Below are 27032 nucleotides of genomic sequence, written 5' to 3'. Positions count from 1 at the left end.
GAGCGGGCCGCGCAGGCGCCTTGTGTCTCTCTGCCCGGTCTCCGCGGTGACGGCAGCCGGCTCTGCAGCGACGATGGCCCTGCCGGGTATGGCCGCGCTCTCTCTCCTGCTGTTCGCCTTCAGCTGCCTGGGCAACCTCAGCCAAGGGCTGGCCGACAAGCGGCTCAAGATGCAGTATGTCACCGGGCCGGTGCTGCGCTTCCAGATCTGGTGAGTGAAGAGAGAGAAGGAGCGGGGTGTCGGATAAGCCGCCTTTCCTCCCTCCCCCATAGGGTGCTCGCTGGGCACCCGCTCGACTCGGAGGCTCGGGCTTCCAGCAGAGGCGCTAGGCCCGCGCTGCGGGAGGAAGTGAAGAGCTGCCTGTTTGTACATGACACTGATTCAAGCCCGGGAGGGAGATGGTGTCGCCCTGGGTATTTCAGAAAAACACAGAGCTCTCAGTATAATTTGTGGGAATTCACATTTTTGCATGTTGACCATAATTTTGTTTTCTAATTTGCCATGTCAACTAAATTTTATTTCACATTTTGCCGGGCTGGTTACAGTTATTAAAGATTTTTGCCAGGCTGGCTGCAGTTATTTAAGAAAATTTGAAAGAGCTGTGGATGGTGTACATCAGAAAGAAAAACAGAAATTGCTGGCAAACCTCAGTAGGTCTGGCAGCATCTGTGAAGAGAAATCAGTTAATGTTTCTTGTCCGGTGACCCTTGCTCAAAAAAGTTCTTGAAGATTTTGCCAGGCTAACTGTTAAATATTTTGGGCACCACCAGCCGCAATTGTTAAATATTTTGGGGACTGCCGGCTATGATTTTTCTACATTTTTTGCAATGTTGGCTGCAGTTGAATGTTTTGCTATGTTGAGTAGAATTGTATTTGGTAAATCCATGTGTCCCAATATTTCCAGGCTAAAAAATTACATAATTATTCAGAAAATTTTTATTTTTGTAATAAGTGTGTGTGGATGTTCATGGTACCATGGCAAACACCAGGGAAGGTGTATCAGGCTGATTTGTTAACTTATGACATGAGGAAAAACTGGTGAAATACAGACTTGAAAATGAGTAATTGGGAATGAATTGTAAAAAAAAAGTACACACAAGTTGTTAAAACGGTACATCTAAATATGGAGTGTGCACTTATGTTTTAATTCCTGGTAATTGTTAACTAACTTGCTATTATTGTTGAAATCTGTTATCTGATATATATAAAACTAAAGATGGAGCACAGAAGATATTTTGTTTTCAATGTATGTATGTTGCCTCTAATCGCATTATAAATCCTCATCATAGCTTATCTGTTCTCTCTTGCTGTCTTTCTTCTTCTCTTCCCCTGCTCCCCACCCAAATTGCAACATGTAAGTTTGTGCAGAAATTCTAGGGTTTTGCCTCTGTTACTCTACAACTCCTTACTATTGTGTCATAAAATTATCAGATTGTAGAACAGTCAAAATAACTATTAGATAATCTTTGACAATTTCTATGCAAGCCTATTCCTTTTGCTTGCTCTAAATGTTATTCCTGCCAGCAGATCTAAATGAGTCATTTCTTCTCTTAAATCATGTCATGATTTTTTTCTTGAAATCTAGTTCGGAATAATTAAAGTGCCATTTTATAAACTTTGATATGCCCTCTCAGGTTCGTTCTTACTCATTTCCCTTCAGGTGCTTTCTTCTCTCGTCGCTCTTGTACTCATAATGCTAGGAATCAACCTTGTGGATTTTGTTTGCCTCAGCAGCTTAAATATCAGTTTGTGCTTCTGTGTCAAGCAAAGCCCCCAGAATGTGTGATGCTGACCTATCCAAGCTCTGACTTCATGTGAACAAAGTGTGGGGCTGGATGAACGCAGCAGGCCAAGCAGCATCTTAAGAGTTTATCCAGCCCCACACTTTGTTACCTTGGATTCTCTGGCATCTGCAGTTCCCATTATCTCTGACTTCATGTGATCTGTGTTGAAACCCAGAATCACTTGACGTCATCCTCATGTGATTTGACAGCATTTGAGAATAGAGCATCCCCAACTTAAAAGACTGTGATCTTCTACAGGGGTGTAATTTTAAAGATCTGATATACAAACACTTCCTGTACTTAGAGCTATTTTATATTGCCCTACATTGTGTTCAGACTTGCATACAAATCAACTTGTGAAGGTACTCCAGCACAGAACCCAGAAACCTGGGGATTGCCTGTGTATTTTGTTCACTTTCTTGAGTATGCTATTTTATATTAAATTTCCTCTTTTTGTTTTGTAATACCTGAACTGTCCTGATTTGGCTAATTATTATCCAGAATGTGACCAGCTTTCATTGGATTTATGAATCAATGATTGATAAAGAACCTACAGCTCAAATTTTAAGTCCCGTGATGTTGCTTGGCAAATGTCTGCCATCAGTGATGACTGGCTTCATACCTCTTAATAATAGTAATATTGATCGAGCAAAGAGCATTGGTTGGGCCCTGAAGAGGCCTTTCATCTTATTTTGAATAGTTTGTGGTCTTAGTTGAATAGCTTATCTCCATTGTGGAAACTTAGCTTGGCAATATTCTGCCTTAATGAATATCAGCTGCCTAGAGCCTGTAATATTTTTGAGCAGTAACTAAAGAGCAACCATGATGGAATACTCTAATGACTCACGGTGTGAAGGATTGCCCAGTTTCATTCCCTGATTTGTACCTAATTAGCTTGCTTTCCAGTTGGAGCATTACAATAAAGACAGTATTCACTCATGTAGAGACCATTCATCCGAGGGTTTCTCAGGTGCTCAGTGAACTCTGCTGAAAACTATTGATTTGTGAACTTTGGATGAAAGTAGAATTGAGCTCAGCTTTGTTCATTTTAGTAACTTGCACCTTGCAGTCTTGAAAAGAATGACTACCTAGCCATGGTGTCGATGGCTTCTTTTATGATAAATTCACAAGATATGGATGTGGTATTACTGGCATGGCCAGCATTAATTGTCTTGTTTTCGTGAATCACTGCAACCTGTGTGGTGTAAAGCTTCTCTATGCTATTAGCTAAGAATTCCCAGGATTTTGACCCAGTGCTGATGAAGGACAATCTGTTACTTTCAAGTCAGGATGTTGTAGGATTTGTACACACTTGGAGATGGCAGTACCGCAATGCATTTGCTGCCCTTATTTTTCTTGATGTGGGTATTAGAAGTTTGGGAGATGCTGTTTCAGAAGTGTGAGAGTTACTGCAATGCCTTTGTGTGTAGGGTTCACTACAACTGTTACCACAGAGAATGCATGTTTAAAATGGAGGGAAACTGATTGTGAGGGCTGCTTTGTCTTGGATGATGTCAAAACTGCCCTCAGCTTGGTTTTCTGAGGTGTATTGAATTGTGTGCTGGTATGAGTTGTCTGTTAACAGAAATGGGATTTACTGATCTTTCAGGATGTTGGCTGGGTTGGTGCAATTAAGTTATGCAGAGAGCTGGATATGCTCAAGTTTTTTTTTTCAGAGCCAAGAAGGCTCAGATCAATCGAATTGAGGTGTATAAGATTCTGGGGTACGTGGATAGGATGGCCAGGAAGGGTCAGTAGTTGAAAGGTTGTTAACAAGTGGCACAATTTTAAGGTGAAACACAGGAAGTTTAAAGGCATTTGAGGAAAACATTTTTCAATCAGAGGATAGCGGGACTCTGGAATGCCCTGCCTAGCAGGGTAAAAGAGTTAAACTTGATGATATTTTTAAAAAGTACATGTATGAGCAGTTGAAATGTCAAACATTCAAGTCTATGAACCAAGTGCTGGAAAAAGGAATTTGTGTAGATGGGTGCAGACTTGATGGGCTAAAGGGCCTCTTCTGTGCATGACAAAGGAAGTAGGAGCAGGAGAGGACCTTTTCAGCCTTTCATGTCAATTAGATTAGATTACCTACAGTGTGGAAACAGGCCCTTCATCTCCAACAAGTCCATACTGCCCCTTGAAGCATCCTGCCCAGACCCATCCCCCTATAACCCACAGACCCCTGAAACACTACAGGCAATTTAGCATGGCCAATCCACCCCCGAGGTTGGAATCGAACCCAGGTCCCTGGTGCTGTGAGGCTGCAGTGCTAACCACTGAGCCACTCTGAGATTGCGACTGACCTTTCACTTGGGCACAGTTTTCCTGTCCTGTCCCTTGACGTTTTCAGTATGTAGAAATGTATCAATCTCAGTCATATGCAACAACTGAGTTTCTACAGCTCTCTCGGGTAGAGATTTCTACAGATGCACTGCCCTTTGAGTGAAGAAATTTCTCATCTCCATTTTCAATGGCCGGCCAAATGTATTGAGAGATGAATGTGACTTGATTGCAGATATTTTCAAATCAGCCTGTTCAGAAATGTTATGACACACCCTTGAGCAGGTGGGATTTGAACCCAGGCTTCCTGGCGCAGGGGCATTACGGCTGCACCACAAGCATCCTCTGTGTGACATGGTTACATTGAGAGGATTTTGATTAGAACCATTTCAAAGCTGATTGAGTATCTGAAATATGAGTGCAGGAAAGATGAACATGCTTTTGGGATGAACAAGTATGTTGCAGAATTTTGGGCTGAAAGAACGATTTGTGACTACTGAGTGCAGGTTTAAATGACTTTGGGAGAATACCTGAGAAGAGGCAGCCGAACCACTCTCTTCACCGCCGCCGCCCCCCCCCCCCCCCCCCCCACCCCCCCCCCAACAACCATCACCACCTTATTTCTCCTTTCTTAAAAAAAGCAAAATTAATTAATGGGTTTTAGCTAGCAATACAGCTGTTCTGGTCAAAACCTTTTGTAATGACACTGGCAATTGAATTCTCTCTGGAATAGTTCGGATGAATGAATAACTCTGAGGAAGGGTCACTGAACCCGCAACGTTAACTCCATTTTCTCCTCCACAGATGCTGCCAGACCTGCTGAGCTTTTCTAGCAAGTTTGTTTTTGTTCCTGATTTACAGCATCTGCAGTTCTTTTGGTTATTTTTAAATGAATCATTCACTGCTTTGAGGGTTAAATTTTCAGGTATTTTGTAGACCTTTGGCTGTTTTGGTTAAGTATGATGCAGCATTATTATGACACGGCTTGTTTACCCATGGCATTTACCTCTACACAAGATGAAGCTGGTTGCCCAAAGGCTTCATGAACTGAGTGGCAGGAATTATGCAAAAACTTTGCTTCCAGTTCTTTAAATATTCAGCTCATGAAATGCTTGCTTTCGAAATGTACGTTGTCATTACAAGTTTCGTAGTGCCTTAAAATCTGTGCTCTTTCATGTCGTTGTTCCTCAATTCAAAAGTTGTGATTCGAAAGAGTAGTGACTAACCCATTAGCTTCCCAAAAAAATAAACTTTTGCCAACTTGCCATCTGGCAAAAAAGGCTGAGCTAGAAAAACATGCTAATAATGTGCAATTAAGTTGAAATAACAACCAAAACGCAGGTATTCCATGCTGTTCAAGCCCAGTAACCAGTCTGTTCTAATTAGATTTTATACCATGTGTAGTTTGATCAGCCCATGAGGTGCCACCATCATCCAGGATATCTACACATTTTTTCCGTAATTTGTATAAGCAGAGCAAAGTGAGCTGAATGATTTGGTCTCCAGTAACACCCTTCCCTCTATGCTGTGAAACAATAAACAATCCCTTTGCAGCTGTGCTGTGATCTCTTAACAGGAGCAGCAACATTTCAGCCTAATAAATACAGTAGAGCTTGCAGTTGGACTTGCCGCTTGGGGAGTAGTAACGTCTTTTGCTTTGTGAAGTGGCAGTATTTTTTTTTTGTCACCCTGTCTGTATTCGGGATTTCACCTGAATTGGGCGTTTCTAAATTTTGCAAAGTTGCTTTAAACTTGTCGTTTCTGATGTACATTCTGCTGGATAAAACTATAGTGTGAATGTTTGTGTTACTTTGGAAAATGGACCAATTATGTTAGATCTATTTGTATCACATCTATCTTTGCAGAAAAAACTGAAAACATTAGGGTTGGCCAATGGGTGGCTCTGATTTAATTTAGTTGCTTCACTCTTGGGATCAGTATGTGTAATGCAGATTCTGATTAATCACCTGCCAAATTAATTTTATTTGAGCTTGATCTGAGATGTTTATTTGTAGGAACGCTATTTTGTAGTCTCTTCCCCAGAGGTTGATAGGTTAAGAAATGGATAAATGCTACATATTGTTGCACTTTTCTTACAAGTTTGTACAATGCAGGGTGGTGCTTTGAAGCACATTTAGGAGTTCTCTAGTGCTTTTCATAACTGTGAGCATCCCAAGTCTTAAGTAACAAATCTTTTGGAGATTTTTGAATTTGAAATGAGCAAGACCTGTGAGGATTGGGAGCTGTCTACGTAGCATACTTGAATTTTCAAAAGGTGCCACATAAGTTACTACATTAAAAATAGAGCTTATGGGATGAGGGATAATATGTAAGCACGAATTAAAAATTGTTGATGGGACAGAAAAGTCAGTACGTGAGTTATTTGCCGAATGTTTAGCTACAGAAGTTATATGGTTGGTCCAGTTCAGTTTTTGGCCGTTGGTAACTCCCAACATATTGATGGTGGGCGATTCTGCGAGCATCCCTACTTCTGAGCTTGCGACGTTTGGATGGTCATTGATAAAGCAGCTGAAGATTGGGTCTAGGATAGCTCACTGGAAGTCTTTGAGCGATACCCAATAACAGATGGTTGAAATTCAACAACCACAACCATCTTCCTTTCTGCTAAGTATGGCTTCAACCAGCGGAGAGTTTATCACCAATTCCCATTCACTCTAGTTATGTTTGCATTTCTTGACGTCCTGCTTGATCAAAAAGAATTCCAAGACAGTCATTCTCACCGTGCCTCTGGAGTTCAATTCGTTATTCATGTTTGCACTGAGTTTGTCGTAAGTGCAAGAGCTGAGTGGCCTTGGCTGAATCAATTGAAACATCAGCAACGAGCTTATACCTTTGCAAATGCTGCTTGTCAGCACTGTCAACAGCCCCTTTGATCAGATTACTGATGATGGAAAATAAACTGGTGATTGTCAGCTGGATGCCAGTTGCTGTTCTGGGACAGCTTGGTGAGGGACACTGATCATTGTCTGAATGTCTGCAGTGCCTTTGCATATCCAATGCGTTCAGTTGTTTCTTGATACTACGTGAAATAAGTTGAGGAGGGGGTTGAGAGGTTCATCTGTTCAGCACTGGCTAAAGATTGATGCAAATGCTTCAAGCTTGCCATTTGTTCTGATGTTCTGGTCGCTCCCATCATTGAAGATGGGAATATTTATGGAGTTTCCACTTCCTGGGAGTTGTTTGGTTGTTCACCTCCATTCATGACAGGATGTCAAAACTTCAATTGGATCCATCGTTTGTGAGATCAGTTAGCCCTGTCTATTACATACTGCATCTGTTTAGCCTGCAAGTAGTGTTGTCACTTTACGAAGTTAACCCCTCACTTGTGGATAAGCCTGGTGCTTCTAAGGTGTGGTTACTGTTGTCATACTAGAAATATTAGAAGTTCAGGACTTGTATATAAAAAAGAAATTTATTTCTGAGCAGAGGTCTGGGAGCACAGATGACCAAATGCTGATCTATAATAGTCTGTGTTTCTGTGTTGGTTTGTGCTCAGTCCAGTTTAATAGTAAGCTTTGATTTTGTGATACTGTAACACCAGTCTGGGATATGCTGGCAGAGTAAGTCACAGGTTTTCTTAGGTTTGTGAGGAAAATAAAATGCTCAGCAAAACGGTTATTGAAATTCTTGTAAATGACACGAGAGAAAAAGCAGATCGCTCAATGTTCTAGTTTAATACAATTTGGAGAAACATAACTGACATTTTTCTGTAATGTTGTCTTGGGTGTTCACAGTCTGAAACATCCGCATTTTAACTGATTCTGTGTTCGGTCTATTCTTGTGCCCATAGGAAATCAAACCAGCCAAGCAGGATACCTCAGTGATCAGGAGAAGAATCTCCCCCTCCCCCTCTGTTGTATTACACTACATTGGCAGTCTTCCATCTGTTAAGATTATAGTTGGCAAGTTGGTGGTTAGCAATAAAGCTGGAATGTCCTCTTGAGAACACAAACTTGGGCAAAAATAGTGGACAACCTAAGCTGCCTCAAAGACACATCTGCCTCCCAGCCTCCCCAATATTCCTTGGGGTGTAAATGAGAAGTAAGCTAGCAAAGATGAGCAGAAAGCCTGCTGACTGAACTCATCACCACACTCGATACAGTTCATTGACCTGTTGGAGGCACTAACCAAAGGAAGACCTCAAACTTATGACAATAGGTCCTGTGCATTGAATGAACTTTTTGGTAGCATTTTTGCTTTTAATTTGCTTTGCTTTCACACTTGAACCCCAGATTTTAAATATATTACTTGAATTCCTTGTTCATATGCTTGACAGTGGTTGCAGAAAGATATCATATTTAGACATTAGTCCATCCACCTTTTGGGTTACACTTCAGATTTTGTTCAGAGTTAGTGTTTTTTTAAACCTTATACTGTCCCAAGGTATCCACCAGACACACTGGATCTGTTCCACCATAATTGTTGAGAATTTGGTTTATGAGTGCCAGGGTGTGTCCTAGTGCTGGCCAGTTTAACCTCCTCCAGGTTCCTTTCAAGTGTCAGGCTGGGGCTGTGAGTGAGCCAGATTTTATATGGCCAGTAGGAGGCATTGTTGAGGACATGCCACTGCAGAGGCTGTGTACTGACAGGAAAGCACTTTTTCCGTTTTAACGTCGTTACCAACCAGTATGTAGACTGAAAATGAGAAGCAAGCTAACGAAGATACACAGAAAGCTTACTGACTCCATTCACCTACACATTACATGTTATGTCACACACCTGTGATGCACATACCAACAGACCCTAAAGAATAATCACTGGACGCAAAATGTTAATTCTGCTCTCTCTCCATTGATGCTGCCAGACTTGCTGAGTTAAAATCATAGCATCCCTATAGTGTGGAAACAAGCACTTCAGCCCAACAAGTTCACACCGACCCACAGAGCATCCCACCCAGACCCAACCCACCTCATCTACACGTCACTGGACACTATGGGCAACCTAGCATGGCTAATCCACCTAGCCTGCACATCTTTGGACTGCGGGAGGAAACCCACACAGATGTGGGGAGAACGTGTGGAGTTTGCACAGTCACCCAAGGGTAAAATCGAACCTGGGTCCCTGGCACTGTGAGGCAGCAGTGCTAACCACTGAGCCACTGTGCTGCTTGTTTTTTGATGTGGGCATTGCTGGTAGGGCAGCATTAGTTGCTTGTCCCTAGCTGCCCTTGAACTGAATGGCTTTTTAGAGTCAACCACATTGTTACGCACCTGGAGTTACATGTTGGCTAGACCTGGTGAGGTCTAGAGTTTCCTTCCATGAAGATTATTAGTGAGCCAGATGGGTTTTTTTGACAATTGGCAATGGTTTCACAGTCATCAGTAGATTCTTAATTCCAGACTTTGTTACACCATTTGCTATGGTGATAATCAAAACTAGGTCCCTAGAACATAAGTTGAATTTCTGGACTAAGAGTCAACCAATAATACCTGTAGGCCATTGCTTCCCCAATTTCTCCAGTAATTTGTTTTTGTCAACAGACCCTAAACCAGTTAAGATGGGTATACCATTGAGTTATTGATCTTGCTAATTCTGGTAACGTTTTTGTACTCCAATTTGCTTTCGTTTTACAGCGGAACTCCAGGGTTTCAATTTTATTTTCATCAGGCCTCTGGTTTCCTTTTGAGATTCAGAGGGTTGTTTTTAATGCCTTTTATTGTCTCTTGGATGTTTTTGATCCCCTGAGTTTTATTTCTAAGAAACCAAAGAGTACAAGGACCATAAGGAGGAGGAAAAAACTGTTTCTTCCAAAACCATCTTTTGGAATCTGCATTTTTAAAAAAAGTTTTTTCCAAAAACTTGTCACATGCTTAGATCTTTGAAATACAGTTACACACTATAACCTGCCAATCCTGAGTGCTACTATTTTGTTGGCTGGAAGTAGATCTGTGAAAGTGACACAAACACACAAATGTTTGTGTTTTCCACTGTTAGAGGTTTACAGGGGCAGAACGATTTTTGGAGATCTCCTGGAAGTGGTAGGCACAATGCTTTGGCCTACAGATGTGGCAAGTCAGCCTGTTTATTTTTCCAATGGAAGCAAAACCGTGTAACTCTAAATATACAAAATGTGAGAGCAATTCTGGGTCCGTGGGATTGATGTAATGGCCAGAAATGTAGTTTGTGATTGAACTCCTTATGTTCTTCCAATATAGGAGCATCCCATAAAAGACAAATACAAATTTAGTAAAATAGTTTGTCTCACATGCAATTCTGGCAGCAGGAAGAGAATGCCAGCTTTTAGCTGTACCAGAGAGGAGAGTAAAAGCTACCACAACCCAACCTCAAGACACCAGCAACTGCCAACGAAGGTTAAAAAAAGTAAAGAAATCCTGGTTCTGTGGGAGCTTGCCTGACCCGTTCAGGCTGCTTCTATTGTTCCAATTTTTTTTAAAATAAAGGCCTCAAAAGCTGTGACATTATTGGCTTTGGAACAGACTGCTTGGTACATCAACCTTTCTTCACAAAAAAAACCTCTTAAAGCCATAGTATTGTCACACCTTCCCCTGCCCAAAAAAAGAACCTTTTTTGGTCTTAATTTTGTGGGATGTGGGCGTTGCTGGCTGGCCAGTACTTCATGCCCATCCCTAAATATACAAAGATCACTTCATTTTTAAAAACTGTTGAACTGTTGCACTGTCGACACCAAGCTCAAGGTTTCCTTCTCAATGGTGGAATTTTCCTGTTGATATTAATTAAATTTTCTGGAAGAGTACACGATAGATCTTTCTATTTTATCTTTGTCTTCTTGCAAGAAACAGCACTGACGCCCAGATTACTCCCATCGATAGCCACAATGAATAGCTTTGCATAATTAGGCCTGGCTAATACCGGGGCAACAGTTAACACAGCTTTGGGGCGGTCAAATGCCTTCCGAGATTCCTCCGTCCACTGCAATTTGCTGCACTTCTTCAACAAGTCAGTCAGTTGAACAAACAAACTGCTAAAATTTGGTACAAACTTCTCTCTCAAAGACGGTTCAGTCTGGGGAATCATATTACTTCCATCTTCAATTGTATGGAAAACTTCACAATAAACGTTGTTTTCACATCCCATGGGGCTGTCTGTCCAAGTCCAGTAACATGGCCCAGAGATGCGACTTTGGTATTTGCAAACTCACTCTTAGCCAGGTTTATCACCAGTCCTGCCTCCCAAAGTCAGTCAAACAATTCTGACAGTTGGCAAATTGGACTAGATTAATTTGTGATATCTGGTTGGCATGGACTGAAGTGTCTGTTTCCATGCTGTACAGCACTATGACTCTATGCTAATGAGCAAGTTAGACAAAAGAGAGTCAGTGGATGTATGCATTTGGATTTTCAGAAGGCCTTTGACAAAATGCTGCACAGGAAGCTGCTGAACAAAAGCCCATGGTGTTAGGGCAAGGTGCAGGCATGGATAGAAGATTGTGTAGAAGATAGAGTGGGGATGAATGGGTCGTCTTCAGGATGGTAGCCAGTCACTAGTGGAGTTCTGCAGGAGTCCACCTTGGGACCATGACTATTCACACTGTATATTAATGATCTGGATGAGGAACTGAGTGTTGTTGTTGCTATGTTTGCAGATGACCATGTCGAATCCTAACAGATTTGTCAGGCATGACCTCCCCTTGACCAAGTCATTCTGACTCTGCCCAATTTTACCATGCGCTTCCAAATACTTGCAACTCAATCCTAATAATGGACCCAAAAATCTTAGCATTGACCAAGGTCAAGCTAACTGGCCTATGGTTTCCTGTCTTTTGCCTTCCTCCCTTCTTAAATAAGTGTTACAGTTCATGATTTTTCTTCCAGTCCTCTGTGACCCTTCCTGACTCCATTATTTCTTGAAAAACATACGCCCCTACAATCTCCTGAGCTATATCCTTTATAAAATTGGAGTATTAGTCCATCTGATCCGGCTCCCTAGCTTACCTTTGTATTTCATCTCTCTCCGCCCCTTCCACATTTTATTTATCTTCTTTGTTTTAAAGGCTTCTTTGCATTGTATGCTTATCTTTTTTGCTTTTGTGGCATCCCTCACTTCCCTCATCAGTAGTGATTGCCTCGTTCTTCTCTTAGTGTTTCTTCTTTCTTGGGATGAAACTAATTACATTTTCTGCCCCACTAGTATCTCCTGAGGGTACAGGAAAGTGTTTGAGGAGTACACGCGGGTTATTAGCCAGCGGTATCCCGACATCCGTATCGAAGGTGAAAATTACCTTCCACAACCTATCTACAGGTAACTTTATTGATTTAAAATAATGTATAAGTTTTGTTTTGTGAAGTGAATTCTTTACAACTGCTACAATCTTTCCTTAGTTGTTGATGGACTGCAGTTGTTTAAATATGCACTATCAGCAATTAATGCATTTGTCACCTGTTTTTGAAACATTGTAGAGATTTTTGATGGAGTTTTGAACGTAACTTTGCTAAACTTCTTTATTGAATTTCTCAGTAAATTACCACCATTCTACCAATTGGCAGTTTTTCAAAAAAGTGGACTGTCAACGGTAACAGGATATAGTGAAAGATTGTGACCAACTGTGCTACTTGGTAAAGTCATGGAGGCATAAAGCACTGAAACGGGCCCTTCGGTCAAACTTGACAATGCCGACCATGTTTCCTAAATTGTACTAGTCCCAGTTGTCTGCATTTGGCCCGTATCCATCTACACCTTTCCTATCCCTGTACCTGTCCAATTGTATTCACCTCTACCACTTCCTCTGGTAGCTCATTCCATAGACACACGTATGCAGAAGTTGCCCCTTGGGTCCCTTTTAAATCTTTCCCCTCTTGCCTTAAATCTATGCCACCTAGTTTTGGATTTTGCTACCCTTGGGAAAAGATCTTGGCTGTTCACCTTATCTATGCCCATCATGATTTTATAAACCTAAATAATGTCATCCCTCAGCCTCCTCTGGTCCAAAGAAATATTTCCCAGCTTATCCAGGTTTCTCGTTAAATTCAGACTGTGCAGTCTTGGAAATATCTTTGTAAATCTTTGTTTGGATGCTTTCCAGTTTCATAATATCCATCCTGTATCAGGGCAACCAGAATTGTATGTAGTGTTCCGAATATGGCCGTACCATTGTCACGGATGATTGCTGCTAGACCTGCTGAGTTTCTCCAGGCCTTTGTTTTTATTACAGTGGATTAGCTTGCTTAAGGAACAACTATTCCTAATGCAGAATCTTCAGCATCAACAGAGCCCACAACTATTCCTATCATCTACCTGCTCAGCGGTGGACTTCAAGCCAATGCTGAATGTCTTGGTTCTACTTATTTTATTGCCTTTGCGTAATAAACTATTTTTGTTAATAATTTATCTGCAGTGTTGTGCTTGTGTTTCAGTGAAAGAAGACCTCATTAAATAAAACAACATAGTATGATCTGTAGACAAAAAACAAATTGCTGGCAAAACTCAGCAAGTTCTGGCAGCATCTATGGAGAGAAAAGATTTCATAGTTGGAATTCACCGGACTTGAATTGTTAACTCTGCTTCTCCTCCACAGGTGCTGCCAGACCTGCTGAGTTTCTCCAGCAGTTTGTTTTTATTACAGATTTCGAGCATCGGCAATCCTTTGTTTTATTTTGTGAACTATCGAGCTGGATTTCAAAGTGGAATTTGACTTGTCCAGTAGTAATATCAACTGGGATCATAACAATTTGGCGCATAGGGTAGAAAAAGCAGATATCAGCAATACTTAAACTGGACCTGAATGCTCAATTGACGGAATGTGGCCTTATCACCACCTTGGGATATTGAAAGCATTTCACAGCTGATTGCTTGATTCAGGGTTAATGTAAGTGACTAAGAGAGCCAAAGTTGTGTGGTCTTTAAGATAATAAATTAAATAAATAAATAATGGTGTTATTCCTATCTAATAATATTAGCTTAGACACAACTGCATGCACTTCTTTGAACAGTACCTTTCTATCTTCTGTGTGTAACTAAATAAACATTTAGGATTTCTGTTCAGCATCTTGTCCAAAAGACAGCACTTTCAGAATAGCCTTTAATGCCACATTCAGTGAAAAGTTTGTAATGTCGTCCCTTTGGTGCCATCTTAGGTACTGGCTACCTAGGTAGAGATGTTTTGTGTTTGTTACAGAATTGAAAGAGTTAAAAAAACACAGTTTTAAAGAGCATTTGACTTACTGGATGTCCAGAATAAGAACAAAAGTATTTTTTAAAAGGACTTAAATTATAGTCCTTTTCGCTGAGTCTGTGCCCGCCGGCCTTCAGAGCATGAGACCTTGCAGCCTCCACTCACTAATCTCCAGCCCAGACTCCCCTCTAGAACTCCCTCCCAGTACCTGTCTCCCAGGCCAGCCTGGACTTGGAATGCTTTCCAGTCTGGCATCTGGCATGCGACGCACATCCAGGACTTGCCTCGTGTGCAGCATGGTCTCTAACTCATCTAACACAGCGGGAGTTTTGATAAGCTAGCACGCATTCACCTTCAATGTACTTATTATGTCAGCTTGGATGATATGCCTAAAAGCCCACAGCTTTTGAGTCCAAGTTGAGGGTTGTATCACTGAGTTGATGTGGCTGTTGAGGAGTGATGAGCCAAATAGTGATTGTTTCTATTAACCTTTCTGCACTAATTCTATTAATCCACTTGTTTAATGAAATAACTGGTTGTGTTCCAGCAGCCATTTACAGCCCATTCATTTTAGTTCTGTTTAAGGGGTTTAGTAGTAATGTGCAAGAGCAGTTAAAATGCAGGAACTAATTTGTATGTAATATATGGCAATTGACTTCAGTCTTTCTTTTTTGTGGTCTTGTTTTACAGGCACGTAGCATCCTTTCTATCAGTCTTCAAGCTGGTCTTAATAGGACTAATTATAGTTGGTAAAGACCCCTTTCCTAGTCTGGGCATGGAAACACCTAGCATTTGGCACTGGAGTCAGCAAAACAAGGTAACTAGTTGCAGAAAAATGGGCTAAAGTAGAGAAGTTCTCAAATGTAATGTTTGAAAAAACAATTCTGGTAACAGTAAGCTATGCTTATATTTAAAAAATGCTCCACTTGTGTGACATGATTTGTCTTGATTGTTTGAGGATGTTTGCACATGATTTTTAAAACCCCAAATTATTATTTTCCCTTGAATTGTTATGCTGTGGACAAACAATGGCTGAAGAGACACACCTACTTCTCAAGCCATTGGATTTGAAGTGCTTGAGAGTTTCCCATAGAAGCACAATTTATATTGGCAACTCAGCAATTGACAGAACACAGCTATTTTTTGACTTCCATATTCTGTGAATAAAGCAAAGGTTGCCCATTCCTATTGCCGTTGATCTCAGTGGCTTGCTAGACTATGTCAGAGGGCAGTTAAGTCTGTCACACTCTTGTGGACCTCAGTTCTGTGTAGGCCGCAATCAGGTAAGGATGGCTTATTCTTCCCAGCAACCACCTCCTCTCCTCTCCTCCCCTCCCTTCCCCCCACCTTGGTGAAACATTTTGGTTTTTATGATCAATAGCAGTTTAATGGTGCAATTGCTGACAATGTCTTTAAAATCCAGATTTATTCTTCAATTACTGAAGATTAATTTTGATAATTATGATGCAGTATTCCTAGATTATTAATATAGGCCTCTAGATTACTCATCCATGGTCATTACTCCAATGCTTCTGCCTCTGCCTCCCCCAACATGTGGGTTCAAATATGCAGAATGTTGCCTTCATTTTTAGAATTGAGAAGTAACTTGGTCAGTTTAGCAAATTGCCCCACAGTGCTACTTGTATTTGACAGTTAACAAGTCATTTATAATGCAAAAAGTTGTTAAAAACATTGATCTCCTGCAAAAAATTTTGACTAAAATTTGTTAAATTTCAACCTAAAAGCATTTAATATCTGATCAAGATTTATTGATCTGTAACTGAAGTTGTAAGGATTTGTCTCACTGTGGTCACAACAGATATCATACAGCAAGTTTTTTGTTGTAATGTTTTTACTGCTGTTTAAACTCCACATTAAATTGTTTTTGGCACAATAGATGGCTGAAAATGATTTTTTTTACAACAATTGTTGCAACGTTGAGGTAGAAACGTCACTGTACAGGAGGCCGTTTGTTCGTCACTGAGCTAGCTAAAAAAGAACTATCCAGTCTAATTCCGTTTTCTGCCTCTTGTTTAGAGGCTCTTGGTTTACAGTACCGCATTCAGATATTTTTTAAAAATGTGATGAAATTTCTGTCTCAGCCCCTTATCAGGTTGTGCAAGCAGTAGCTACACTCAAGATTTTTGCTGCTACAATTGGTGGCTAACAGTAGAGCCACCTGCGTGGGCATTCTTCTGGGTTAAAAAAGCCCAGAGCATACTATATGGTTTGTGTTGTGAAAATGAAACAGCACAGACGCTTTTATAACTTTACTGCTGTTAGCTACCACTAGATGGTGTGTGCTTTCCACACGTCAAAGAAATGACATTAACTGAAGCCCCATTCAATTGTATGAATAACTTTATATTTTGTGGGATTTAGACAAACTTCTAAGGGAGAATTGATATCTTGTTCTGGCCGTCTGGATGGACGGATAGTCATACAGCACGGAAACAAGCCCGTCAGTCCAACTTGTTCATGCAAACTGGATTACCCAAACTAAACTCAACTATAGTATCAGAGATAATAGGAACTGCAGATGCTGGAGAATTCCAAGATAATAAAATATGAGGCTGGATGAACACAGCAGGCCAAGCAGCATCTCAGGAGCACAAAAGCTGACGTTTCGGGCCTAGACCCTTCATCAGAGAGAGAGGTGATGAAGGGTCTAGGCCCGAAACGTCAGCTTTTGTGCTCCTGAGATGCTGCTTGGCCTGCTGTGTTCATCCAGCCTCACATTTTATTATCTCAAAACTCAACTAGTTGTGTTTGCCTGCATTTGATCCATATTCCCTCTAAACCTTTCCTATTCATGTATCTGTCCAAACTTCTTTTAAATGTTTTAACTGTATGTGCATCTACCAAATCCTCTGGCAGTTCATTCCGATTATGAACCACCCAAAAGTAGTTTGTCTAAACAAAGTTGCCTGTCTGGTCCTTTTTTAAATCTTTCTCCTCTTTCCTTGAAATCATGCTCCCTTGTTTTGAACTTCCCTACCTGTTTCTTAGATGCATTTGTTATCCATTTTGTACCCGATATCAGTTAGTATAAGCTACTGAACAAATGTGAAAACATGCAGACTAATCTTCATTGACAAGTATTTCAGTTAGAACATCGCATTAAAACCAATTGCATTTGTTTTATTTAGATCTATGCATGTATGATGGTGTTCTTCCTTAGCAACATGATTGAAAATCAGTGTATGTCTACAGGTGCATTTGAGATTACATTAAATGGTAAGTCATAAGATTAATGCTACTGTACTGTTAAACAATTGCATATGTAGTCCCATCTAAATATGGTAGTGCAGTAAATTTTAAAAAATCAAAACCAAACTAATTTATGCATCAGTCAATAACACATGGTGAATGTAAACAAGGTTACAAGATTTTTTAATATTTACCAAATGATGTATAAATTAAATGTGAAGGCAGTTAATGTCACATTTTGATGCCATTTTAAAAATTTCTAGTAATGTACGAAGAAACAAACGGAAGGAAAAAAATCAGAGTTATTCTGTTCTATTTAATGTTTTCACTGTATTTAATTGGCTTTTTGTTTCCTCCCATGACACTCTCTAAATAGTAAAAGGATAACGTTCAACTGCACATGGGACCAAGCTATAGAATCTTGAAGTAAAACAAAGATACGATACAAAACATAGTTACCAGACTCGAAACTTAAACCCTGTTTTCTTCTCACAGATGTTGCCAGACCTGAGTTTTGCCAGCAATCTCTATAGAACCATAAGTACTTAATGTTAGCTTTATCCATATCTATCTAGTGTTTACTTCTGTGCCTTCAATTATTTTACACCCTTTCTGGCTTCCTATCTTTACTGCAAATTTTATCATCAAGATTGGTGTGCCAAAGTGCATTTTATGCATTAAGTAGTCCCAGACCAAGGGACAGACTTGTTTCAAACCTACTATAATGTGAGCAGCTCTCATTTTGAACCATTTCTTCTGCCTGTCAGAGCGTTTCAGGAAGGAAGAAACTTTTGGTAGAAGATTGGAGTTCTCTTCTTCAAATGATAATTGGTGCTAAGTCACTTGTTGATTTTTACATCTGAGTGTGCTTAACAAAAATGATCAAAGGAAGGAATGTTAAATAGGGCAAGTATATATTGGGTTGCAGATAACAATCTAATTGAATGTTTGACCAGCTTGGGAGCTAAATGGTTTCCTTATCTTAAACCAATTTTCTTTCCATACACTAGCCTTTTCTTGTTCTATCTGTGCCTGCATTTCTTCTCAAAGACCATTAAGATACAATCAGCTTCTGAACTGCACTTGGGATTATCCATCACTAGTTATTTGTGGGACTGGCGGCAGTTGGGGGCAGGGGAACCTTTTTGACAAACTTAATAATTTAATCAAATTATCAATCTGAATAGTGTGGATTTTAATATGACTTAAGTTCTGGATATTTTTTACCTGGCTGATATCTATATCTGTGCTTTCCCAGTCTCTGTTTTAACATGGATGTTAAATCATTTCCACTTCAGAAACAATTTATTTACCTAAAGGATAATTGAAAGTTTATAGAACTTCTGCTTTTTCCGGAGGCAACACGGTGGCTCAGTGGTTAGCATCGTTGCCTCACTGCCAGGGCCCCAGGTTTGATTTCACCCTCAAATGGCTGTCTATGTAGTGTTTACACATTCTCCCTGTGTCTGTGTGGATTTCGTCCAGTTGCCCCAGTTTCATCTGTGTCTAGGGATATGCAGGCTAGGAGGTAATAGGTTAATCGTTCAAAGAGTTGTGCAATCAAGACAGAAACATTTCCAGCATGAAAGTAGATTTTTTTTTCCTGTTTTCTGTGGACAAACTGTACCTGGTATTATCCACTGTTCCAAGTAGATATCAGTGTTGTAGCAGTACTGGAAGTGCTCAGCTGGGCATTCATCTAATTTTGGAGCACAAGTCTTTAATACTACTGAAAATTATAAGGGCCCATAGCTTTTGCAGATTGCAGGCCTTCATCTGTTTCTTAATATCACTTGGAGTGAATCAAATTGGCTGTAAACTGCTACCTTAATGCTGGGACCCCAGAAGGATGCAAAGATGGATCATCCACCGGACGTTTCTGGCCAATGTTACACCTCACTGAGGTAGCGCACTGGAAATCAGTCCCTGTTATTGCTGGAGTCATCACAAAAGTTAGTTTGTTTTTATAGAAGTACATCAAATTTCCAGTTTTCCTGATTTCAGAACCAAATTGACAGAAGGCACAGATAAGTGTGGAGCAGGAGGAGCACAGCAGGCCAGGCAGCATCAGAGGACAAGTCTTTCGGGTCAGGACCCTTCTGTTTTCTGAATGACTTCTCCCTGTCTTGTTCACAGCAATAAGCTGTTCAGTTATGTAGCAACTAATCATATAGGTGTTGGCAGGCAAAAGGCCTTTGTCACCGATAGTTGGTCACTAGTCCATAAAGCAATCAGCTACTTGTTGCCATCTGGTTCTTGTCCACACCATTAGCTCTGGGTCATGTACTGCTTGAATTAGCAGCTGTGTAAGCATTGTTTGTGATGAGTGTCTGATTACTTTTTTCAAAAACACTCAGTAATCCTTCAGCAATCTTTGGTTTCTAAACTATTTTTCACCATTTCTGCCCCCAATTAAAATTCAGGAATTTAATGACATGGTTTTTAAGTAAAAGTTGTATATTCTGTTTGTGGTTTGAACAAGTTTGCTTGCCAAATCTGAAGCTCTTTCTCATACAGTCATACTCAAAGTACTGGTAACTAATGTTTAACAGGCTTTTTATTCTGTTGTTCTTTAGATGTTCCAGTATGGTCCAAACTAGAGTCTGGCCATCTTCCATCCATGCAACAGCTTGTGCAGATTCTGGACAATGAAATGAAACTCAATGTACACATGGATTCAATCCCACTGCATCGATCTTAGCTGAATCTTAAGGCATTGAACAGCCTTTTTTGTAAGTAACCCTTTCAGGTGTATAATTTTAATAAGTATGCGAAACTACTATAAAACAGTTTTCTTAGTTAACTGTTTAATTTATACTAGAAAAATTTGCAGACCTGTTTTTGTGGCATTCCTCTGTTACAGAAATATGTTTGTTTAGAAGGAAAATGAAGAAAAGTTAAGCCTTGAACAGAAGCATTTGAAGGCAGTTAAGGACTGAATGGAACAGGTTAAACAGATGTGACTGTGAAGGGATATAGTTTTGAAAGTCCATGAACAGAACATAGAACAGTACAGGCCCTCCGGCCCACAATGTTGTGCCGACCCATTATCCTATTAAGATCAAACTACCCTGCATACCCTATGTTATACTGTCATCCATGTGCCTATCCAGGAGTTGCTTAAATGCCTCTAATGTATCAGACTCCACTACCATTGCCAGCAGCACATTCCACATCCCACCATTCTGTGTGAAGAACCTGCCTCTGACATCTCCTCTATACCTTTGTCTAATCACCTTAAAATAATGCCTCCTCGTAGTAGTTATTTATGCCCTGGGGATAAAGAACCTGGGTATCCAATTTACCTATGCCTCTCATCATCTTGTAAACCTCCATCAAGTCACCTCTCATCCTTCTTCGCTCCAATGAATAAAGCCCTAGCTTCCTCAGCCGTTCCTCAGAAGACCCGCCCTCCAGCCCAGGCAGCACCCTGGTAAATCTCCTCTGCACCCTATCTAAAGCTTCCACATCTTTAATATAATGAGACGACCAGAACTGAACACAATATTCCAAGTGTGATCTAACCAGGGTTTTGTAGAGTTCCAGCATTATCTTGCAGCTGTTAAACTCAATTCCCCGGGCAATGAATGCCAACACCTGTTCTGATTGGTCAGTGTATTGACTCTAGGAATTAGGAGGTCATGTTATGCCTGTACAAGACACTAGTTAGGCCTCTACTGGAACACTGTACAGTTCTAGTCTCCCTGCTATAGGAAGGATATTGTGAAATTTGAAAGAGTTCAGAATAGATTTGAGAATGTTGCCAGGGCTAGAGAGTTTGAGCTATAGGAAGAGGCTAAATAGGCTGGGACTATTTTCCCTGGAATGTCAGAGGCTGAAGGATGACCCTTCATAGAGGTTTATAAAATTGAGGAGCATGGATAGGGTAAATAGACAATGTCTTTTTCCCAGGGTGGGGTGGGGGGAGAGTACTAAACTGAACAGCACAAGTTTAAAGTGAGAAGGGAAAGATTTAAAAGGGAGATATGGGCAGCTTTTTTCACAGAGGATATGCATGTATGGAATGAGCTGCCAGAGGAAGTGATGGAGGTTGGTATAATTACAAAATTGAAAAGGATCTTGATGTGTATATGCATAGAAAGGGTTTAGAGGGATATGGGCCAATCCTGGCAATAGGATCAGTTATGTTTAAGATATCTGGTCTGCATGGACAAGTCGGACCAAAGAATCTGTTTCCATGCTGTGCATCTCTGTGACTCCAACACACCATACACCATCTTTTACAACCCTGTCAACTTGGGTTGCAACTTTGAGGGATCTATGGAAGTGGACCCCAAGATCCCTCTTCCTCCCCTCTGCCAAGAATCTTGCCATTAACCCTATATTCTGCATTCAAATTTGACCTTCCAAGATGAATCACCTCACGCTTTTCTGGGTTGAATTCCATCTGTGACTTCTTTACCCAGCTCTGCATCCTGTCAACGTCCCATTGCAACCTACAACAGCCCTCCACACAATCCACAACTCCACCAACCTTCGTGTCATCAGCAAACATACTTACTCACCCTTCCACTTCCTCATCCAAGTCATTTCTAAAGATCACAAAAAGCAGAGGTCCCAGAACAGCAGAACACCACTGGTCATGGACTCCAGACTGGGTACTTTCCTTCTACTACCACCCTCTGTCTTCTATTGGACAGCTAATTTTGTATCCAGACAGCCAATTTTCCCTGAACCCCCATGCCTCCTCACTTGCTGTATGAGCCTACCGTGGCGAACCTTATCAAATGCATTGCTCAAATCCATATACCCCATATCCACTGCTCTGCTTTCATCCATGTGTTTTGTCACATCCTCAAAAAATTCAGTAAGGTTTGTGAGGCATGACCTGCCGCCCTCAAAGCCATGCTGACTATTTCTAATCAAACTGTGCTTTTCCAAATAATCATAAATACTGTCTTACAGAATCCTCTCCAATAATTTTGCCCACCTCAAGAAGACTGACTGGTCTGTAATTCCCAGGATTATCCCTATTCCCTTTCTTGAACGAGGGAATAACCTTTTCCACCCTCCAATCTTGTGTTTCTCTTGGTTAGCCAGAAAAAGTTTTTTTTATGTGAAAGATTGTACTGATAGGCAGGTAGCATTCAGGTTTTAAATGTAGGCTTAGAGTAAAAAATGAACGTCAAACGCACCATTTCTGATTCTGACGGGCATGCAAGCATTTGAACTAAGATGACTGTTTACCTGCTAATCCCAGGCAATTGCATGAAATATGTTATATTTAGCTAATTTAGTTATTAATGACCAATTAACATCTCATCAAGGTTTTAAATGCGTTTAAAAACATTGCGGTATTTTGTGATGAATGGACGATGTGTAACTAGTTTTGCAACCATAAATGTTGAAAGATGCCAGATAATGTTCTCATGTCTTATTCTGTTTGTTTTTATCTTGCAGGTATTTTAGAAGATGTTTTCTGAGAATGGTAAGACTGATGACTATGAAGGACTGCACTTAAAGCAGCACCAACTGTTTGTGCAGACTGGATGCTCCCCATCAGTCATACTGATCCTTTGAAAACCTCCTCTGAAAAATAAAAAGGATTTCAATGCTCATACACTGATCATGTTCACCCTGTAGTGTACTGCACATATATCAAATTGTAATATGAACATAGTTTCTTTTTTATATGTAATTTAATATGACTTTATGGCAACATTTAATGAAATAACACAGGTGGCAAATAACAGTTCTGTTATTTTGTGTTTTAAATGAGTGGTAAACTATAAATTTTATGTTTGATATTGTAATTTAGAATTTAACTATAATTTAAATGCAGGCACATGTTTAACCCATAGCCCTGGTGTAAACCTATTCAAATGCACTCTAGCAGGCTAAGGTTTACATTTTGTACCTAGTAAGAGTGTTAGTAATTTGAAATCTCTCACTGAAATATTTGCCAACAGGGAAAAAGATTTTATGCCCTATTCTATAGCTTCCAAGTAGCCTGACTATTATTTTTCGTGTGATGGAGAAAATGGCCATTTCACTTCATACAACATTTTTAAGCAAAACTTGGGGCACAAAGTGTCTTGTTTCAGAAGTTATAACTTGCCTGGTGGCAAAAGATAATGCTAGTGGAATGCTGCCTAAAAGTCAGTTTAAATATGTCTTTGATTTGCATGGAATAATATAACCACAAGTGAACTCTCGGATTTCAATTGGAAAGCTAACATATAAGAATGAAAATACTAAATTTTAACACTAGTGTGAAAAGTTGAAACAGGTATCCAAAAGGGTGATGCAGAGGTCAGGTCTCTCAAACCTAATTGGAATGCATAATGAGTTCATAACAACTTTGGATCAACTGAAAGCTAACCCATTGAGCTCATTTGTAAGGGGAACAAAACAAAAATCTCACACAGCCAACATTTTTGAAATTTAATTTGAAGTAAAATGGAATAAACATTTTTGGCCATAATTGAATTTGATAATGCCACTGCAACGCTTTGGAATTTTATTTTCTCGTCTGCCTTTGATTATTTGTTTACTGGATGGATTTTTGCTGATGCCTCGATATTTGGTTGTTCTTGAATCTCCTCATTTGCCTGCTATGTTTTGGTAAAAGGGTAAACACCCACAACATTCCCTAATAACCTTTGTGGTATGCACTGTGCTAAAATTAACAGTGATGCACATAGTTCCAATTAAATATTTTAATTCTAATACTCTAGGCAACATTCTATCTGTACCAATTTGCAATATCAAGTAGAACATAAAATATATCAATTCGGTGAATTATTGATTACCACTCTGTAAACTTTGAGGGATAGACAGAAATAAAACACTGGCAGCCCTAGAAACCATTCCCATGATTTCTCAATAGACCTCTCTCCTCACCAAGTACTTTTGTAGAGTGGATGTGAGTGGTGAATGCCAATGGTGAGGAACAAGGATAAACACCATAAAACAAATCAGCACAAATCGTAAAGTTATTCCTGTTGCAGTAAAGTTTCAATTCCAATGTATCAGATTTTCAAATGAATTGTTTTATACTTAGTCACAGCACTGAAAAATTTAAGATGAGATTGCCAGCATGTGACTTTTGCAGCTTAGGTTTCCTTGCTCTAATATTTTCTTCATCAATATAGATGATTTCACACTGTTTGTATCTTTGCATTCTGTACTATCTTAATCCATTAGAAAATGCACTTTATTTTTGAAGAGTATTTGATAACCTTTCCTTTTATTTAAAGAAAATCCCCTTAGCCATAGTTCCATATACAAATGAGAAAAAGCTTCATTATTTCTAATACTAAAACATTTGAATTACTTTAAATCTTTGAATTCACATGATGTAAGAATATCTTGTGTATTTTGAACAGTCATGTGTTGTATTGCGCTTTTTGAATTTAATTGCAAAATTTTCCTCGCTTTATCTGAAACATTTGTGACTTGCCTAAACCATCTCAGTTACCTTGTTGTTCTGCATTCTCATCTTTTGAGAACAGGTTACACTATATCATCCTTCGTAAATTTCTTCTCAAACCTTTCAATAAAGTCGTCTTTTGAGACACAAGGGCATTGCTTTCACCAGGGTGCTTGATTATGGTGCTTTTTCTAAAACGAGTAAATGGGAAGGAAAATGTGATGGCATTTACCTTTTTATCTACTTTTTTTGTTCCTTCTCCATCAAAAAAGTTGATGCTCTGTCCCTATACTGGTTAATCTGGTATGAACCCACAGTTGCTTATCTAGACATCATTTAGGTCAGTAGTCAAATATGGGGTACATGAGTGTTTTATATTTGGCCGTGCAGACAGAGTATTCATTCTTAATGCATTTAAATATTGCTTCCAAAGGCTGAGTCACATCTTGGTGTTCTGCTTTTGTGCAGTCTAAGCAGTCAGTTTCTGATCAAAATGTTCTAGCTGTAACAGCAGGTTGTATTGGGTGTATCAATTAGTTGAGTTGAAACTGCAACGATGGTACAGAATTTTAAACTTTGTCATTTCCTTACACCATGCCTAATTATATCTAGAACATAAAACTCCTTATCGCTGCCACCTTGGGTATTCTGGAAAAATTATTTGCAGAATGAGTTTGTTGCATGTTTCCATTGCTGGCCTTGAAATGTTGTATCTTCTGAAGAAAGAGCTGCAAGTTTTAAGGAACAAATGCTATTTGTATTTCATGAATGAAATGTTTCGTCTTGACCAGAGGCTATTCGAGAATGGCTCTTAAAGGTTAAAAGAAAATGTACTTCCCAATGATGCCTGGCTCCCCATTTAAATGCTCAGTTTAAATTTATTCCATGTTGTTATAAAGTGCAGTTGACTGCCTTATATCATCCACATCTTAAAAGCTTTGCATCTGAAGAGTTTGCAGGTTGTCTTTTGTTTTTGCATTCATGTGCCTACCCAGTGCTTCCTGGGTCTTTGTGAATTTGTAGGAAAGGACGGAATGCATTTTTTGAAATGAGCTTGAAGTAAGCTGCCTGTACTGATTTGTGCTGTTTTTAATGCTTATGACTTGTCCAAGGTTTTAAATTGCCATAAACCAACTGTAGCAGAATGGAATTGAATTTTTGTTTTTTGCAATTAGCTATTTTGTAGATGTGCTTTCTTGCCAGTACAAAAATTTCTATTGTTTAATGCATCGTGCCCTTTTTCGCCTGACACAATTACATTAGGTAAATAAGGACATTAATGGCTTTGTACAATTCGGATCTTTCAGTTTTTTTATTGAATTCACAAGTTGCCATCTGCCATGAAGGGACTTGACATTAGCCTGGGGTCCTGGATTGCGAGTCTAGTGACATTGTTACTATGCCGTGGCCTCCCATTCTTTGCTTTCAAATAATAAACACAAAATTGTAAAATTTGACCTTTAAGACATATCAAAAATAGTAAAGTAACATAAGCACGAAACCTGAATTGATTTTGAGCAGTCAGAATAAAGTTGATTTTACAGTTTTTTTTGGTTGTCTTCCTGAATCAGGTAGTATTGAGTGTTTCAGGCTGTCTGCGGCTATTCTGCAAATCCGATTTGTCACATTTCCTTGTCTTGTCCATTCAATCATAAGCTAGCTAAGTGGGAAAGGGAAGGAAGTAATTTATCATGCTTTGTATTGCAAATGTTTAGTGAGTGTGCACTATGGTAGCATGATCTGCCAGTCATTTAAGGTCTGGGCTTCCTACCAACATTTCAAATTAGCAGCTGGGACCTGTTGACTTGGCCCTTAAGATGAGATGCTGATTCATAGCCTGTTCAAATAAAGTTTCAGTGACACTGAGTAGGTGTTTAGCTAGTGGTAATGGAGACAATACTTACAGCCAAACTGCAGCAAAGGAAGGATTTTGATTTCAGAGCACTTTGAAAACTGACAAGTCACTGGGTAGCAGATTACCTGCAGTAACATGATCATAGGTTATGTCTAAAGCAAACACCATTCCGATGCCACATGTCTGCCTGGTGCCTTTCACAAAGGCTGATGCAAAATGCTTTTCAACCAGTTAGGCACTCCTCCAAGTGTACCAAATTCATAAGTCAGTTGGTGCACCCCAAGAGGTAACCACCAGTTCTTTTTTAACTGGGTTTAAGGGTGTATATTGCTAGGGCATGAAGAACAACTCCCTAGCCTGTTCTTCAACTCGCACCAAGCTCTGTTGCATGCACCA

General features: G+C 39.8%; 1 protein-coding gene across 1 annotated transcript; it reads left to right on the top strand.

Annotated features, from left to right (window-relative positions):
- LOC125457659 (thioredoxin reductase-like selenoprotein T) lies at positions 1–26329 on the top strand. Its single transcript, XM_048542196.1, has 6 exons — positions 1–210; positions 12198–12308; positions 14869–14995; positions 17328–17415; positions 19965–20120; positions 22810–26329. The coding sequence occupies exons 1-5, from the start codon at positions 74–76 to the stop codon at positions 20087–20089; spliced, it is 588 nt and encodes a 195-aa protein (XP_048398153.1). The 5' UTR covers positions 1–73; the 3' UTR covers positions 20090–20120; positions 22810–26329.
- The last annotated feature ends 703 nt before the right edge of the window (positions 26330–27032 follow it).

This window comes from Stegostoma tigrinum, chromosome 14, assembly GCF_030684315.1.
Source record: "Stegostoma tigrinum isolate sSteTig4 chromosome 14, sSteTig4.hap1, whole genome shotgun sequence".
NCBI lineage: Eukaryota > Metazoa > Chordata > Chondrichthyes > Orectolobiformes > Stegostomatidae > Stegostoma > Stegostoma tigrinum.
Note: the sequence above shows the minus strand (reverse complement) of the source record. Positions and strands in the feature narration are given on the sequence as shown.